General features: G+C 37.3%; 1 protein-coding gene across 1 annotated transcript; it reads left to right on the forward strand.

Moving 5' to 3' along the window:
• The first annotated feature begins 16,227 nt into the window (after positions 1 to 16,227).
• On the forward strand, positions 16,228 to 18,454 carry fgfbp3 (fibroblast growth factor binding protein 3). The gene is made up of 2 exons (XM_084392610.1): positions 16,228 to 16,406; positions 17,124 to 18,454. The coding sequence occupies exon 2, from the start codon at positions 17,208 to 17,210 to the stop codon at positions 17,898 to 17,900; it is 693 nt and encodes a 230-aa protein (XP_084248736.1). The 5' UTR covers positions 16,228 to 16,406; positions 17,124 to 17,207; the 3' UTR covers positions 17,901 to 18,454.
• Positions 18,455 to 19,801: the final 1,347 nt, after the last annotated feature.

The following is a 19,801-nucleotide window of genomic DNA, read 5'->3' on the forward strand; positions in this document are numbered from 1 at the left end:
ATGAAGTAGCCTAATGAATAGGCCTGCACTGCATTACGTATAATACAAAATCTGTTTTTATTATTGAAACATTCATGAATAAAAGAACTAAAGCTGAGTTCACACTGTCAGTCCAAATCTGAATATTTGTGCATCCGATTGGAATCTGATCAAAATGAATGACTGTCCACATTGTGTATCGCAACTGTTGAGATCTGATTTGTGTGTCCCATGCAGCTCTTTCGTTGTCCAGAATATCTGCATTAGTTACTATGGCAATGACTTTGCGTTGGTAGGTATAAGCAAAAAACAACAACAACCGCAACTTGGAGGGCTTTGCAATACAGAAGTTGTCTTATTTACAACATGACAATAGTGGCTGGATTACTGTCTTCTGAGCAGTAGCACCTCCTGACCGTAAATTTAGGTAGGGCAGATTCTGGGTCTTAGCACTATAGTTTATATTAAACAATTTGTTAGCTTTATATTCTAATCGCTGAACATGCAGACACACGTTACTTCAACATGAATTCATGATTAGTGAATATATGAACTAATCATGAACCAATGAAGAGCAATCCTTAACTACGACAGGAGTCATTTAGGGGTAAACTAAATCAATCAGGCTCCGTAAGAATGAATGAGAAATATTTTGTCTTTGAATACATTTAAACAATTTATTAGTCATAATTTAAACTATTGACATCAGCAGCTTCATCATAGACATTACTGAAAGGCACAGGATTAGTTTGTCATTAATTTCACTGATCCTCCTTATCAATAGAAAATACTAAATACACTAATAATTTATCTTAAAAGGTCCTAATCTGTTTTGTGATATTCTTTCCCATCAAACTAAACCTACTGTGATTTACAGCAGTTCCTGAGGAATCGGTTCCCAAATTATATATATATTTTTTTAAATAGCCAAACAGGAAACATGAACTATAAGGTCAGGGGAACATTTGCTGGGATCAGTAGTTCTACCAGAAAGACTCGGGAGAATTAATACTGTGACGATGAACATTTATTTAAGAGCTCAGCAAACAATCAAGTTCTTTGCCGTAGGCCCCGTCCGTAACTCGCATTCCGAGGGTACGGAATCTGCATATCCTGCCTGAAGATGAAGGCAGGGGCGCAGCCCACCCCTGCGAAGTAAGGAAGGGGGCCATCTGGTGGTGGTGGGGTGGAAGGAGGAAGAGGACATCCTGGCGTCTTCAGGATGGAGGGGAGAGCCCGTCTGGAGGTGTTGGGGAGGATGGAGGGGAGGACCCAACATAGTGGTGTTGGGGGGGATGGAGGAAAGGTCCCGTCTTGGTGGTGGTTGGGGAGGATGGAGGTGGTTGAAGTGACAGCATCTGCGAACTCAGACATGTGTAAGTACCACCCTTTTATACTGGGCTATTAGGATATGATTGGATAGATGAGAAGGTAATAAGTGACGTGAACGATTGAGTCTTCCTGGCAGAACTTGCGCTAGGCTTCATTTCATTCTCCATCCAGACGCAGGCCGTGATGATACTGTACCTCCGTTCTCTGACTTTTTGAAAAGCTACACAACATCACTTAACTGGTCAGAATACTAGTTGTAGTACATGTGTATTTGATAGTAAGTTTATGATAAATCATGAGCTGAAATTGGTAAGTAGTTAACAGTGAATTAATTATGATGTGCCTCCTCAAGTAAAGTCATGACACAATGATGCACTTACAAATTATTAACTAAAATATGAATAAACATATACAATAAGAGTACCATCCTTATTCCTTTCCTTCCATGGTACAAAAAAACTAAGATAAAAATTATGTGTATTTATTTCATTTTTATTTATACAATTAAACATATATGGACTTAAAAGAAAGCCCAAACATACCTGTAAAGACACATTTACATAGGGCATAATGGGCTAATGCTAATCGTATACATTTCAAACAACAAAAAATAGTTAATTACTGTACATAACCTCCTGAAAACTCCCAAATACAACATATGCAAACATGTCTTTAATTATTTAATTATTAATTATTAATTCTGTTTACCAAAGCAGTCAGCATTTATGAGATTAAAATGTCTGCATTACCATTGGCATTACCATTGAAACACAACTAACGTTGTGACGAGCGAGCACCGAGTGCACCACTAAATGTCCCACCAGAAACAAACCCTAGTTCCAGGAAGAAAAGTAGCTATTACTAAACGTAGGCCTAAATGAACTATAAAAATTGTGTGAGAAAGTCACATAAACCACGCAAAATCCGATCAGAGAGGTCAGACTGAAACGGATTTCCAGAAATGTGGTTTGAATAGGATTTCAAACCACATATGAAAGTAGCTCGAAAAGGATTGGTATATTATTATTGGTATAAAGCATTTCATGTGATTTATTTCCATTCACACTTGCTAAATCTGATCAGGTTTCAATCGGATATGCAGAAAAATCGGATTTGTACTGACAGTCTGAACAAGGCTCATGTGTAATTATCATATCTCATAGCAGGACTGCAGCTTTATTTACTAAAGCACTCAAAGGGGGTTGAATGCTCAGTCTGAATAATATTTCCCAAGGGATTAATCCAGAATTCACTCAAGGTTATTCCTCACATTCTCTGCAACACATTGTGGAGTGAGGAATTCATTTAATTTTAAATTGTAGTCTAAGTGGCACAGGATTTGCAATGTTAATATTCGAAACCCTCTAGATCATGATGGTGCCTGCAAAACAGGTTTTGCTCTGAAAAACTAGCCTTTTGTCCTGAAAACTTGATATCGCAGTGTGTCATGCTGAGACTTTTTCACGTTATCCTTAGGACATACCTGCACTAGATCCAGAGGCGTGCCACTTTGTGTTAATACTAGGTCATTTGAACAGCCGTTATGACCCTTTCTCTTTTGAGACTCATCATTATGTGGCTGTTTGAGAGTAAATCACTCAGTCCTCGTAGACCCACTCCTTATGAAACAAAAATGTAATGCAATATATAATATAATACATTTCCATACATGGGAAACTGTGCTTATATTTTTCAATATACTGCAAATGCAAAAAGAGCATTACATGTAATATTAAGTTTTATCTTTTATTGTATGCATATATTGCACATATGTATCTGCAATATATTAGACATGCAGTACCATATCTGATCACATATACATCTATGTATTATGAAGTGTATTACTGAATATAAAATTAAATGCATTATGATATATTAGTAAATATATTGTAACATATTTTTCAATATATGAAAAGCGGCAATTCCTTATGTATTGTAATTTATGTAGCGGCAATTCCTTATGTAAATGTATTATAATTCAATATATTGTAATATATAAACACAATATATTATTCTGTATATTTTCAAATATACTGTTAAACCATTTAATATTTAATATATTGATCATTCATATATAGGGAAATATATGTTCTTTTCATAAGGGACAGATGATCAACATTACGCAATGACCATGTACATTTTTTCAAGCACGATAAGTGTTTGCATGTAAAATAGACACGCAGACAGGCCGTTAAACATGCATACACTTACACATACAGTAAACGCACTGTATGTAGTCACACAACTATTTAAGTGTGTATAAGTGTGTATCGCTGCTTTTCAGTAGACAACACCAAGCACCTACAGCTTTATTCACTAATTAGCTGCATAACCATGACAACAGCAGCATTGGTCCCAGAGGACAGTTGTTGGCGTAATAAACTGAGTCATATTTGTGTGTGTGTGTGTATGTATGGGGGTGTGTAATTATCACTATTCAACTTTTCTTAGCAGCACTCTTGCTCTCGCTCTCTTTGTTCTTTAATTAGTCATCAGTTTGGCAATCAAGTTTCTTCAGGTGCATCATAGAGAAATCTGCAGAAAACATTCTTAACCTCATCAGACTTTTGTGGTAATGTGGCACTTTCAAAAGCCACTCTGAAAAAGTATTAAATTTGGGCAGTGCCCCTTTATTTGCAATTAAAAAGTGTAATTTTTGTGTAATCTAGCTTGTACTTGAAACTTGGCATTGTGTACTGCAAATATTGTTGCCTTTATGATAAATTGATTTTGATGTTCCCCATATGCAAGTTTGCTAAATTAATACATGTAACTGGCCGTCACTGTGTGTGCAAAAAAAAAAAAATGCAAATGTAAAAAGGTTAAAATATGCATTAGGTTGAAAAAAGATAACACATTTTAAAATGTTCTTTGTTACAAGAGAATATATTAAGTGAAGTCACTACATGATTAAGGTTAAAAATGTATATACTACGTAACTTTTTTTGTTCAAAATTAACAAAAAATGTAATAATGAGATAATGGGCATCAGATTCATATCCATTCATCATGCAATGCAGCACCAGGTGCTACGCGATTGTTTTTTGCCAGTTTCAGCCCGACGCAGTTATCTTTTTCAGGTCCTGCGCCACGTTGTTTAAATGGCAAATGCATTTGCGCCCATCTGTTGTCACAGTTCATTGATCCATGTGTTCATTTTGTGTATCTTTTGGTGTGTTTGTAGGTGTGGGGTCTGTGTGTGTAGTGCTTGTTTGTTGCCTAGTAACCAGCTGATCACTTAATCAGCCCTCAGCTGCAGCTAGTTACTACTGTTTGTTAGCTGCCTATATCTAGCGGGAGTGAATTATGCTTGGTGTCGGTTCGTCACTTTTTTTTTGTGTTCTCTCACCTAGTTCCTGTGTCTGAGTTTCCTAGCGGAGTTATTTCCTCGATCTCGTCTGTGTATCCAGGCTACTGGAGATCGTCTGGAGTTCTCGTCAACCAGTCATCAGTCTGCATCTGCGCTGTGTTTATTCCTGTCACTCTTTACTCTCCTGGGATTGTGGCAATCAGGTTGCCCGCCTGCTAAACATAGTGTTTTGAGTGTTGTACCTGTTCTGCCTGTCACCAATAAACTGCTTGCTTGCATTTGGATCTACGACTCTCATTCTGACATCTGTGCGCCCATGGGCGTGCTGACCTGAAAATGAGGTGTGTCCTGACCCATTGATGGCACGTTGCTTTTTTGAGGCAACTGAAATAGACTGCGCCATTGACCAACTGAAACCTGGTCTAAAGTCAATGACGGATTATTATTTTTTTGTTATTTAAAGAGCGCGTTAGTAATGTGCGCCTATAGGCGGGTATGAGAGAGAAACATTTATGTTTTATTTCCTTTGGATTTGGTGGCTGCACAAGAATTGTGCCCTGGAGCTATCTCCTGTTCTCCATTCACTCTTCAAAATAGTCACTACAGACAGCAACTGTCCCCACCCTCTGGAAACCAGCCACCATCATCCCTGTTCCCAAAAGACCTCGTCCCTCTGAATTGAATTATTACAGACCAGTAGCACTTACTTCCATAATAGCAAAATGCCTTGAAAACTGGTACTAAACACTATCCTTCCGGTCGTCTGCCCACAGCTGGATCCTTACCAGTTTGCCTACAAGGTCAAAAGAGGTTGCATGCCTCCTTCATACTCTCCTCCAGCATCTGGATTACCCTGGCCATTATGCCAGGATTCTCTTTATAGACTTCAGCTCCGCCTTCAATACGATTCAACGCCACATCATGATAACTAAACTCCACCATCTTCACGTGCCACCTCTTTTCATCTGCTGGATCTATAATTTTCTCAGTGACAGACCACAGGCAGTAAGGGTGGGTAGCACAACATCCTCCACCATTACTGCCAACACTGGAGTCCCTCAAGGCTGCGTCGTCAGTCCCTTCCTCTACACACCATATACTAATGACTGCCATAGCCCCTCCGACATCACAAAGTACTTCAAATACTTGGATGACACAGCCATACTCGCCCTCCTCACCGGCACGGAATCATTTACAGCATATCACCAATCTGTTGCCCATTTCTCCCAATGGTGTACAGACAGTCATCTCCTCCTCAACATTATTAAAACAAAGGAACTTATCCTGGACACACGCCAAAAACTGTCCACCGCTCACTGCCCTATCTCAATCAATGGCCAGTCAGTAGAAATTGTTGACAGTTTCAGGTACCTGGGCATTATTTTGGACAATAAATTGAGTTTTGACCATCACATCACAGACATTCATAGGCGCTGCCAACAGAGACTATTTGTCATACGTAAACTCAGGACTTTCTCAGTCAAACCACACCTTCTTCTCCTCTTGTACCGTAGTAACACTGAACCCATCCTCCTGTATTGTGCCACCTGCTATTTCACTATGCTTTCTCTCACTAATAGAAACGAGCTCCTTAAAATCACTAACACTTCCTCAAAAATAATTGGTCTTCCCACACCCAACTTGTCAGCTCTCATTGACACTGCTACCATTCGTAGAGCAAACACCATTATACAAAATCCCAGCCACCCTCTTAACTCATGTTTTACCCTTCTTCCCTCAGGCCACAGATACAGTCAGCTACCCCATACGGCTAGGGAAAAGTTTTGTACTCTCACCTATAAGAGCGTTGAATTCACAGAATGCCTAATTTATTAACTGTAAAAGTTTTTTTTTTTTGCATGTCTATTTATGTGTACAAAATTATGTGTGGTGTGTGCATGTTATGCGTGTTGAATGTTGCTCCTTGTACAGTGTGTGAAAACAAATTTCCTCTATCGAGGACAATAAAGAATGAATCTGGTCAGGTTTTTTGCTCTATGCTGGAACTGCGTCATTTCAGCGTGATGATCCAAGATGGCGAGCCTTAAATCCTAGCAAAATGAATGTTGATTGATGTGAGATTTGAGTTTCAAACTAACACCTGAGGAATTTGGTAGGAAAAAATGCTGCTAGTTTTTGTTATAAACTGAACTGAGCGTTGTTTTTAAGTGACTGCTCAAAGAGTATTTTCGCTCTGACTGTTTTTCCTTTGGAACTGTTGAACCGATTCCATTTCCGCGATTCCAAGGATTTTTTGGATTCATCGAACTGAACATTTGAATTGAATCTTTTGAATCGAGTCGTTGAATCAAATCTTTGAATTGAATCTTTCAACTGAACTTTCCAAACTGAATAATTTGAACTGAGTTGATCATTTGATCATTTGAACTGTTTATTTTGCCTTGTTTAACTTTTCTTTCATTTCTGAATGGGATTGAGTGAACTTCAAAATGTACAATTGTGAAATATTGTAAACATTTATGGTGTTTGAAAGGTGTTGTATTCTAGGAAATTCACATAGCCTAGAGAGGGTGCACCCAATCGAACAAACAGTCAGGTGAATTTGTCAAATACTGACAATTGAACTGAAAATTCATATAACTGTGATTCGATACTAGCCTGGGAAAACCCAGACAACTTCCGGCAAATTTAGATTTGCTCTGCAAGTAGTCTGGCAAAGGGTCCATTCAAGCCCATTTCTAATCCGTTGAAATCGCGGCACCAATCAGAAACGTTGGGGCGGGCTTTACACGATGACGATCGCTCTGATTGGTTTTAGGTCTATCCAATTGCGCCCAGAGGCATTTGAGCGACGTCCGTTGGTGAATTGCATCAACTTTTAAATGCATTATTATATTCAAATTGCACATGAGGACAGTCTCCATGAAAGACCCACTGGCAGATGAATGTGCTACTACATTTCTCTCCGAAACGGTAGGAAATTAAATTAGATTTAATAGAGGATTTTAACTGTGACAAGATGATTGACAGGGCAGTTTACGTGACAGGATGCACGCGACAGATCCGTCCGATAAAGATGACGAAGTAGTATGTCCCAAAGCTTGCCTACTTTTTTGCTACACATTCAAAAGTAAATACCTTTTCTTCACAAAAAGAGTACATACTTTTATGGCGTAGTGTAACTTAGGCAAATTGGGATGCAGCATTATGGCTTTACACGATGACGATCGCTCTGATTGGTTTTAGGTCTATCCAATTGCGCCCAGAGGCATTTGAGCGATGTCCGTTGGTGACGCCCCTTTGGAAATGAGTTATTAATGAAGCTTTGCCAGACCATAACTCAGTTACTACTGAATGGTCTGGTTTTAACCAGGCTAATTCGATACTGAACAAAACTTGTGACTGTGAGTGAACTGTTTGATTTATCATTTTATTTAATTTATTTTTCCCTTTTAAAAATCAGTTACTCAAATCAATACAAGAATCTACTTTATAATTAAATTTGTTGTTTTTTCGCCTCTATAGCCGAACCTACTAGCCTATGGTTGATATTAGCAACGAGTCCAATAATATTATTTGACACAGATGCTATGTAGCCTACATAAATATATGGTGGAATCTGGCTTGTCCCGCAGATGGTCAGCTCGCGCACGAGCACGCGATCGGTCTTTCCACTATCAAATTCCATCATGTAGGCCTAAATAGCGAATCCGCCATGGTGCGAGCGCAACCGGCATTTAAAGGGAACGGGAGATTAGACTCTGATTGGTTTATTGCACGTAAAGCCTAAAACACTCCCATTACTCATTCAGAAAATAGAGACAACCCTTTTAGACCATGCACCTAGCGCCCACAATTTTTCCCGTAGTTAAACTAGCAAAAGTAAATATTTTACTACTTGTAAAGTATTAAATGCTGTTTTTGTTTTTTTTGCTTTGCTTTTTTTTTCATTGTATAAATGTAACTCTTGTATTTTTGTAAATCAGTTTTTCCCTTGAAAATAGCCACAGATGCTGACATGGCATTAAATAAAACTATACTGTACTGTACGAAACATGGGCCACGTTTACTATAACAGCTTTTCTTTCTTATTCTGTATAACAGAAATATCAATTGTTGTATTGATATTTTGAGTACAGCCCTATTTAAAGCCTTGTTCCATATGCCCCCTTTTATACTTTGAGCACCAGACCCTCCAAAGGTCTCTGCACGGCCCTGTTTCAGACACAGAAACTCCAATGTGCTTGTTCAAACAAAGGCTATTGTTTGCCTTTGTTTATGAGGGAAAAGTATGGAAACATCCTGAAGACTTGCCTGGTAAGAAGTTGTGTGTCATCAGCATACACACTCATACCTGATATATCTCATCTGTTCACCTGTTAGGAGTTTTGTGTGATATACAAAACTAATCATCAACAGACAAAGCCATGGTAAAAATTACTTTATTGAATAATCGTATATATATATATATATATATATATATATATATATATATATATATATATATATATATATATATATATATTCAGGAAGAGCCTTATTCAGTCCTGTCAATCATCATTACAAGCATAAAAGCAGCAGTCATTACACCGGCCCAGCAACAATTCTTTCGGTATTCCTCCACCTCCGTATCTCTTCTCCTCTATTTCTCCCATTCTTCCCCTACAGTCTACATAGTACCGTTAAATAGCGGTTTATTTCAGAGCTTGAGCCTCGGATTTGAGCATCCTTTTAGGACAACAAGCCAAGTTTGCTTACCGTTAACTATTAAGGCTGGATGGGCAGGCAAACTCGTGAATTAGAGATAGCAGTCAGAAGAGTCTACACACACCAAGGTTTTCCTTTGTTGATCACTTGGAATGGAGATCTCAGTGCTATAAACTTGACATGCTGTTGTTGATTTTTTTATTTTAATACTGCAGTCCCCTATGAAAAGAGACGAAGTCGTATCTGTTAGTTTGAGGAAAGTAATTTTTTCTTTCCTCAGAAGTGATAAAGGACCTTGTTTACCTCCGAGTTAGAAAGAGGACAAGAACACATCAAATAAGTTCAAGGAGATGAATGTGCTCTATAGTGCAGTGTGAGAATGCTGGACGTTTTGAATTCACAGAGAATGTAGACAATTTTAAATGTATTCTGTCAATGTGTCGGCTGATTGTGGAAAATACATCTCAACAATGCTTAGCTTTTATATATTTTCTTTTGTGTCAGGCTGAAAATACAAACTATTCTCCTACATACACACAGAGAGTAGCAAAGAGAGTGAGATGAAAAAAAGTGCAGCACAAAACATTGATTCTATCAATTTCTTTGTTCTCCATAAAAGTAAAGACCTCTCCATAAATGAAATGTGGAACTGGCAGGTATTCAAGGTTAAGATGATAAAGACCTTATCTTTAAAAGGCTATCATATAAAGGAGTAGTTCACCAAGTAATTAAAATTCTCTATTTTCACTCAGTTTCAGTATGACTCTCAAATAGAGAAAATAGAGTTTATAGAGCTGTGCTAGATGCTAGATTTCTAGATGTGCATCTTACACATTTCTAGATATGTATCAAGCTCTTTGGCTAATGATACAGCAAGAAATAATCAGCTGTGAACCAATGTGATTGCAAGCATATTGAGTTAAGGACCTATCAGCCTGTGCCATCTAGAGTTTCATGACAGAACTTATGTACTGTATATACTCAGCAGAAAAAGAAACGTCCTCCCATTTTCAACTGCTCAAAATCAAAAGTTGCAGTGCGTATCCGGGGTGGAACCAGCTGCTTTAACTTCTACAGAGCATCTCAATCTTATGGGCGGCACCAGATTTATCAGTTCTTGCTTTGAGATGTTACTCCACTCTTCCACGAACAAGTCTGAGGGGACATATGGTTACACATGGTTTGGCACTGCACGGACAATCAGCTGTCCTTCCTGTTTTTCTGCAGTACTGCCTTAGACGTCTTACGTTAAGGACATTGCAATTTATTGGCCACAGCAGAAGTCCTCATGCCTTCAGCACACTGTAAAAAATTATCGTAATTTTAAAGGTAAAAGACTGTAGAAATGCTACAGTGAAAAACTGTTAATTGGTTAACAGAAAGTTTCCGTACTATATACAGTAAATAACTGTGATAGATCTAATGGTACATTTAATGTAATTTTACTGTAAAATACCGTTACATTTACAGTTTTTGAAAGTGAAAAAGAACAACTCATTGTATAATATACAGTGAAAAACCGTAAATTGACATTCCCACAATTCCCTGTGTGACACTTCACATTTGATGTATTTTTGTTGAAATAATGTTTCTTCATAGTTTTCTTCGTTTTTTCTAATCAGTTATGTACATTAGGGTTTTATGTTACATTTAATGTGGTTAAATTAATGTTTATTGCATCTTTAAAATTTCATGTGTGTTACCGTGATGGTATTTAATGTTTGTGTGAATGACACTTTGCAGCTTCTATATATTAGTATTAACTTTCTTGTGGAAGAGCTGCTTGTGGTGAGCTTTGATTGATCATGTGACTCTCATCACTGCTGTGATTGGTGGATATCAATGTATTACAATGGTACAAAACAGATATTAATACTTCAATAGGACGGTAAATTCACATTATATCGGATAATAAAATACGGTTTATTACTGTAAATTTTAAGTTAAGTCTGTAAAACCAATAACGTTGATACCGTATTTTTGACGGTAAAGTTCTGGCAACCACAGCTGCCGTTTTTTTACCGTAAAAATCACGGTTTAATTTTTTCAGCAGGACTATGTCATGTTCATGCTAGTGATTTTCAGAGTCAGTAGAAAGGTCTCTTTAGTGTCATAAGTTATTGGAACTGTGACATTAATTAATTGTCTACTGTTAATATAAAATTAGCCAATCACATGGCAGCAACTCAATCATTTATGCATGTAGACATGGTCAAGTCGATCTGCTGAAGTTCAAACTGAGCATCAGAATGGGGAAGAAAGGTGATTTAATTGACTTTGAACGTGGCATGGTTGTTGGTGCCAGAACGGCTGGTCTGAATATTTCAGAAACTGCTGGGATTTTCAAGAAGGTTGAATCTCAAGGGTTTACAGAGAATTATGCGAAAAAAGAGAAAAATATCCAGTGAGCTGCAGTTCTGTGGGTGAAAATGCCTTGTTGATGCCAGAGGTCAGAAGAGAATGGCCAGAATGGTTCAAGCTGATAGAGAGGCAACAGTAACTCAAATAAACACTCGTTACAACTGAAGCATGCAGAAGAGCATCTCTGAAAGCACAACACATCCAACCTTGAAGCAGATGGGCTACAGTAGCACAGTGTATATATATATATATACATATACACACACACACATATATATAGGTTTCTCATAACATCTAAAAACATTTTACATGTAATAATAAAAAATATAAGAATAATATTAATGTAGTCAGAAACAATATAACCCTCTCCTTATAGTATATCAAACATTTTCTTCCAAATCCAAATCCAAAACAGAACAAAGAGATCAATCAGAGATCCTTCAGAGGTCAGATGAGGCATGAGACAGCATCTGCTGCTAGAGGTGCTGAACTTCTACACAAAACAGTATTCACTACTGTATTTAGGTGATGGCCTTCCAATTGAAGTGCGGGTAAGTGGGGTGTTGTCATGGTGACCACATTCATAGGGTGATCGTTTGTTCATTTACATAGCATAGGATGGGTGAAGAAATCTGAATTCCATATTTTCAGATCGTGTTTGATGGATCTGCAGTTGTCCAGAGTGCCTCAGACTCTGTCTGATTCACAATTAGATTCTCCCCCGTCATTAGCGGCCCGCAAGGTCGACACGGGGTGCATCTCGCCTGCTCAGTAATCACCGTCGATGGGGCTGGATGGCCACTGCGCTCACTGATTGCAGAACTGCTCGGCAGACAAGCCGGGACTGGGTGTTGAAGACATGCTGTTCCTCATCAAGGACTTGTGTAGTGTCATCAGCCGCTCGCTGAAGAAGATTATCTCACATGTCATCAGTCGTTTGGGGAACATAACAGACACAAGGACTTCGGCATTACGCGAGAGAGGAGAAAAGTGTCTGAATGTCATTAAAATGAAAAAGGCAGAGTGGCTGGATTGCGACTTTGAATTGATGCGTCTGTTGACAGGTGCTGGGAGCACTTCACTCATCTTACGCCTTCTCAATGACTGCAACCATTACATGAATTCAGCTGTAGTGCTACCACAACATACCACAAATCGTTAATAGAACATAATGTTTCTGATCTGACCCTAAACTGGGCTTACGTTGTGTGTAGGATACAACAGGGCTGAAGTCAAGGAAAATGTAGGCCTACTTTTTATGTTCCAGTGTGGAAGTTTTTAAAGGGAGCTTTTTACCCCTATAAGTGTTCTTTCACTTATTCATAAAACATAAAAAAAAACTGAATTAATCTCCTTGAACGAAACTCAGTCTTTGGTCTCAAAATATATATGAGTGTTTCAAAGTTTCCCATTATAACTTTACAACATTTTACATTAAAAAAATGTATAAAGGCATTTAGCCTTTTTCATTTTTATTTATTGTTTTTTGTAAATTGCAATGTCTTCATGTTGATTTAGTTACATTAAACAATCATTAAGCATTTATAATAAACCTTAAAGCTGCAGTCCGTAACTCTTTTGGTTTCAAAATTATCCAAAATAAATGTTTGAGCAAGTAACCAGCCAGTGTTCAAAACTATCTGCTTTCCTTAGCTCGATTCAAAACGGTAAGCTTGTAATAATGTTTTTAATTCCAGTGGTCAGGGCCATGCAGAGACCTTTGGAGGGGCTGGTGCTCAAAGTATAATGGGGGCACATGGAACAAGGCTTTAAATAGGGCTGTGTTCAAAATATCAATACAGCAAAAAATACTTGACAAATGCATTCACAACCTTGCAACTATGTTATTGTACTTTAATACATAAAGTAATACATCCTTTCCCTTCAATGTTTGGCCCGCAACAATAGAATAGCCTACTATTAAAAAAAAGTTTAGCTTTTAACACCTTTTACATGACACTATTTCTTTTCATGACCATAGCAGGTTAAAAATCTACTACAATCTACTAGTAAAAAAACAATTTCAATCCTCCTGATGTTCTCTTGTAGCCTATACTTTCTTTATGTGGGCTTCTAGGTCACTAGCACCTTTATTTGACACTGACACGAACGTTCCAGCTTTGCAGTTCATGCATTCTGCTTTACACGGATCCTGACCGAAACGAAAAAACTGAAATTTTCTCTGTAAATCATCTGTGAATTTACATTTGGGCTTTTTTTTTTTACGCTGATAGCTACTTACATCTTATCTCGCACTTGACCGTAAACTGAAGCGTCGACCGTCGAGTCCTGGTCGAGTCACGACTCACGCTGCTAAAATAAAATTGAAATTCTGTGTCTGTGAACGTAAAGTCCGCCTACTTTGATTTGATTGGTCATTTTAAATATTCTGACATTGACGAGCAGTGTGACAGACCAATGAGGCTGAGATGAACACAAACACACACACGCCTCTGTATTCTGACGTGCTCTCAGCTTGCCGCTGCTGTTTGAGGAACGCGCTGATTATGACAAGACGGGGCGAAGCCGAAGCCGGTTTCATATGTTTTGTGTGCAAAGGCAAGCATGTATTTAAAGTACACACTTAATGGCCCAATGAAAAATAATGAAAACCAGGACATTTTCATCACTTTATAAAAAACAGACAGGACGGCCAGGACAGGACTTGAAAACAGGACATGTCCTGGGAAAACAGGACGGTTGGTCACCCTAGATTTGCTGTCACGTTCGGTAAGAGGAGAGTTAACCTTGTAAGCCTGCATACATGAGCTATCCTGTTGAATAGGCAGGGCAACTATTTAACATATCTAGCATATTCAACATCACATAGTTACAGGCTAACTTACACCGGCGCAGTGACTGACAGCCGCACATTCTCCTCAAAACATTGGATTCATCCACGCTGTGCCGTGCCGAGGCACAACCATAGACTGTAAAAAAGGGCACAACCCACGTAAAGTTGACAATTCCGTGAGTAACTGCAATTGCAGATTTCGAACAGAGATGGCGACAAAGAGGAAAAACTACGGACTGCAGTTTTAAAAAATAAAACATTATTAAAAATGTTGCAAAAAAATAGCAAACTTCAAAGGGATTAACATTAACATTAAAATTTTAAGGGATTCTAACATGCCTTAAAATTAATGTCATTTTAAATAATCATTTTAACAAAACTTGTTTAAAAAATGTTTCAAAAAGAAAGTAGCAAACTTCAAACGTGACCCTTAACATTATTTTAAAAAACCAAACATGTAAATGAATAAAATCATAAAACTTCATGGGCATTTTTATGATGAATAATAGTAAAAAAATTCTAGTTCTAGATCTAAAAAAGTTTATAGGGTAGAAATCCAGGGTCCTTAATCCATATCAATAAATCAATATATTATAATTAAATATTTGGTATGCAGTATAATTAATAATCATAATAAAAACAACAACAACAATGCATACATATTCAGCAAATGGGTCTCCTGAATCTAAAACTCCTGAAGAAACCATACTGTCTATGGAAGAAACCTACCCCCAAGCACATCACCACCACCAGCAGAGGGAGATGTTGCTACTATGATCCCGACAAATTGCTGAGAATTTACCTTGAGTGGAACCCACTCTGAGTCTTAACAAGAACACATTATTTGAGCAGAAAAACCTTCACCCATGCCACACATTCTTCTCGTGCTCAATTAAAACCATTTCATTCATCCTCAAAATGAAGAACTATGAGAAGAATCTCAGGGCCGTATTTAATACCCAAATTGCTTTTGCTCAGTGGTGCTCATTAGTCAGTATGAGTCACTAGATAAAGAGAAAAATGCAAAAACACTGATTTATTAGTCATTTCACATTTAAAAAAATACAACAATATTGTAAATAAAGCAAAGCCTGCACTGGCCTGAATATTTGCCTCTGAGTTCAACATGCAATACCCAAAAGCACACTTGGGGTTTGGAATGAATCCAAACTGCCTGTGAGGCCCCGAGCAAGACAACAGCCATGTATGACTTTACCAGCGTCTGCTGTGGGTCAGCAGCTGGGGTTTGGTTGGTATGGAGACACAACTGACTATCAAGAATCTGCATCAACGGAACAGATAAAGAGCAGAGCACGACCGGGCGGATGGTTTAGATTGAGGATTAGAAAATTGCCAGATACGCAAGCATATGGAAATGCAAATAACAAACGCACACACACACACACACACACACATAATCTCCAAAAGTCTACAGCACTATTTTTAACTGGATAAAAGAATGAAAATGTAAAAAGCCCCCTAAGGGAAAATGATAGTGCTTGCTGATCCAAGAATAAGTACATTTAAAAAGAAACAAGCACAAACAAATGTTGTTTGATGTTTGTTTTTTTAGCATTAAAGTAATTAGCAGTTTCCCTTTTGAAATGGCCTCAATTATATTATTATTATTTTATTTATTTAATAGCAAAAAAGTACACAACACAAAATGCCTTGGAAAAAAAGGATAGGCGAGAGAGAAACTAAAAGACTGAAAGGAGACAAAGGAGTGAAGAGAAGGGATGGGGTGAGGGGTGTCCATTTGTCTTCAGACGAGGAGGGAGGTGCCAGATTCTGGAAGGTTTGGATACCCTATTGATGCCCCCAAAAAGCATCCACCATGCAGCCCCCCTTTCCCCCACTTTTTTTCCTATATCCCTCGATTCCATCCTTTATTTCCACCCCCTCCATTCTTATCCTTCCACAAGCTTCTCTCACTCGCAGTCTTTAGAAGAAGTCAGCTCGGTAAGTAAAAAGCTCTGATATGAACGCTAAATATAAACTTTACAGCTCTGTTTTCTAGAATACAAGTGCTTGAGTGGCGTATGAGGATCATATATCTGTGCTAGTTTTGTTTATTAGGATGAGGAGGATGGGATGTGATTTGGTTTATCAGGTTGTTGTTATATTAATATTAAATTGATGCATACAGACTGTAGATCTATTCCAATTTAATGAATAAAATTATAACTATATAAATAACAAATTATAAAAATAAAAGGTAATTGTTTTACTTTTGAAATTTGAAAAGGGTTTATTATTTTAAATTATTATTCAGTTAAATTCTTTAAATCATATGAAATTATATATATTTAAAACATTTTAAGACTCTAGTCTGCATCATGTCTGTAATTTTAGTATCATTGAGAAACAATTATAGTTATTAAGACTTTGAATTCGTGTTTATTTTTATATTTTCTTATTTTAATTTTAATTAAAGTTTTATTTAAATTAAAGCTATTTTATTGTACGTTTTGTCTTTTTTTATGTCTATATAGATTATTCAAACATTTTATTTTAGTTTTAGTTATTTTAGTACAGTTAAACCAAATGAAAAGGAGAAATGCTTTATTTCAGTTAACGTTTATTTTAATCAAAATAACAAAAATGATTTTTAGGGGTTTTAGTTAACAATAATAACCCTTCATCTTGCATTAATGTTTTTCCTCTCTAATTTTGCAGGTGCTGATTTCTCTTTTCTGAGGGTACTGTGTGTGCCCTGAACCAAGAGATTCCTTCCTTTCTATAACCTTCATACACACAGCCATGCGAGGGCGGAGTCTATTCTTCACCTTTTCCCTCCTCTTCCTCCTCCTATCGTTCTCTGAGGCAAAAAAGAAGTCCAAACAACCATCAGATGCAGTGACTGGATCCGAGAGTACTGCCATAAATCCCTCGCTGGGGTCCGGTCAACTAAGCACTAAGGATGGGCACCGCTGCACCTGGGAGACGCTAGAGAGAGGAGCTAACATCCTGCTCCAGGTGAGCTGCTCTTCCCCTGAGGAGGAGGGGCTCAAACCTCCCTACACATGCCAGTTTGCTGGAAAACCTCAGGAATGCTCCGTGTACAGCACCCAGTCCTCTCAGTACTGGAAACAAGTGGTGAGCAAACTGAAGAAGCGAAAGAATGCTTGCGAGGGGGAGAAAGTCCTGAAAACACGCCTGTGTAAGAGAGCACCCAGCGCATCTCACATGAAACTCACAGAGAGAAGCGGAGAAGAGACGACCACACACATTAGCGAGGGAACGCAAGAAGAGAGCAAGCGCAAAACAGAGGCACCCGTGAGGAAAGAAAAAGAAGTACAGAAAGAGAAGGAAGAGGAGGTGAAGAAAGAAGAGGATGAGGGGTTCGGAGAAGTACTGAATGATGGAATCTCAGACATGGGGCCTGATGTGAGCTACTGCGGAGAGGGATGGCATTCTGTATGCAGCTTTTTTGTCAAGTTTTTTGATGGTTAAAAAAGAGAAACATCTGCTATCAATGCTTTTTCGGACCCAGTAGAGGATAAGAATGTTGATGCATGAAAAAAGACGGAAAGACAACGCTGTCGGGTGTCAAAAAACGACTTAGAAGAAGCTTACCAGCTAGTCTGCACCCTAAAAACATCATGGATAAAAACAGTCCTGTTGTGAAGAGGAAGACAAATAGACACAGAAAAAAAGTAGTTTATTTGTAATATTTAACAAACACACTAATCACATTGCTTACTAAATGTATTACTAAACCTGATTTCCCTTTTTGTAGATAATGACTAATTGTGATTTGTATTCCACACTTGACCTTTGAATTTTTATTCATTATGAAAATTGTTGTATATGATTTTTGCAAATAATACTCAAATCAATTAAAAACAAATTTAATTAATTACATATATGCATATATTTTTTGACCAAAATTTTTGCCTAGTTATATGGCAGAAAATCTTTTTACCATTCATGCTGAACACAGCTGGATGATAAGATTAAAAGTCCTTCAGAGCTCACACAAGATGAATAAAAGGACCTTATATAACTATTTATATTGTGTATTTATGTGTATATAGATGTGTATAAAGGTGTTTGCCAGTAGATATGTAGTAATCAGACAGCATAGCTTTCTCCGTTGTGCATCAATAGTCAGCTTGCCATATCAGTGGTCACAGATACATAGTTCAAATCGATAAAATGTGCCATTTAAGTGGCATTCACTTTCCCCCTGATGACCCAAACCTATAAGAAGAAAATATTGTGCAATAAATTACTCTTTTGTTCAGGAGTTTTCTGTAGTCTTACAACCGCCTACTACAGCGACATGTTAGATTCAGATACTTCTGTTGAAGGCTTCACTCACTGCCTAGAACATTCTGAGTCACTCATGTCTAGCAGTGAAAGATTACAATATTATGCTCATTGTCACAAATGTTTCCTGTGTCAGGGTTAGATACAGCAGATTCATCTTTTCACCTCATGTTGTGAGAAACTATAGTATGATATCTGTATTCTGATATCTAAAGACTAGTGAAAGACTTCCCTGTGTTTGCTCTGCTAAATTCAACTCACCTGTAAAAGTGACTTTAATGTGTCTCAAATTTGAATCAGGCATAAAGAATGTATGTAATGTATGATCTGATCCTCCACAAAACATAAATATCATATCAAATATCATGTGACTATTCACGTTGGACATCCTAACAACACTAATTGGATTATATATATTGGTATGGTAATTGGTATGTACTTTTGGGGATCAGATATTACATATTCTTTAGCATATATGCATTTACTGTCAAGGCCAACATGAAAGACATGACCAGAGAAAGAGTTTTCAGCTGTACTTTTTTCTCACAAAACTGCTATCTCACACAGAAAGAAAAAAGTAATATTTATTTAGGAACTAATCACTTATTTACTCTACCATATTGTGTGGGAGATGGACAAGTATTGGTAAACAGCCATGCAGCACCATATGGAACGGAAATATATTTCCCATATATGAGTGATCAATATATTAAATGGTTAAACATTAAATAATAATATATTGTGTTAAAATATATCAATATATTGAATAATATAAGGAATTGCCGTTTTTCATATATTGAAAAATATGTGACAATATATTTACTAATATCATAATGTATGTAATTGTATATTCAGTAATACACTTCATAATATATAGACATATATGTGATCAGATATGGCACTGCATGTGTAATATATTGCAAATATATTTACTCACGCAACAAACACACTTAGAGAAATATATAATGTACTATATTTCTTATATTTTTTTATTATTTACATTACAAATGTTTCATATTTTCAAGCCAATTAACAAAAGCACAAGCACACATGCATGTGCTAAAGTATTTAGCCATGAGATT

The sequence above is a fragment of the Rutilus rutilus genome (assembly GCF_951802725.1).
Source record: "Rutilus rutilus genome assembly, chromosome: 21".
In the NCBI taxonomy this organism is placed as follows: Eukaryota; Metazoa; Chordata; class Actinopteri; order Cypriniformes; family Leuciscidae; genus Rutilus; species Rutilus rutilus.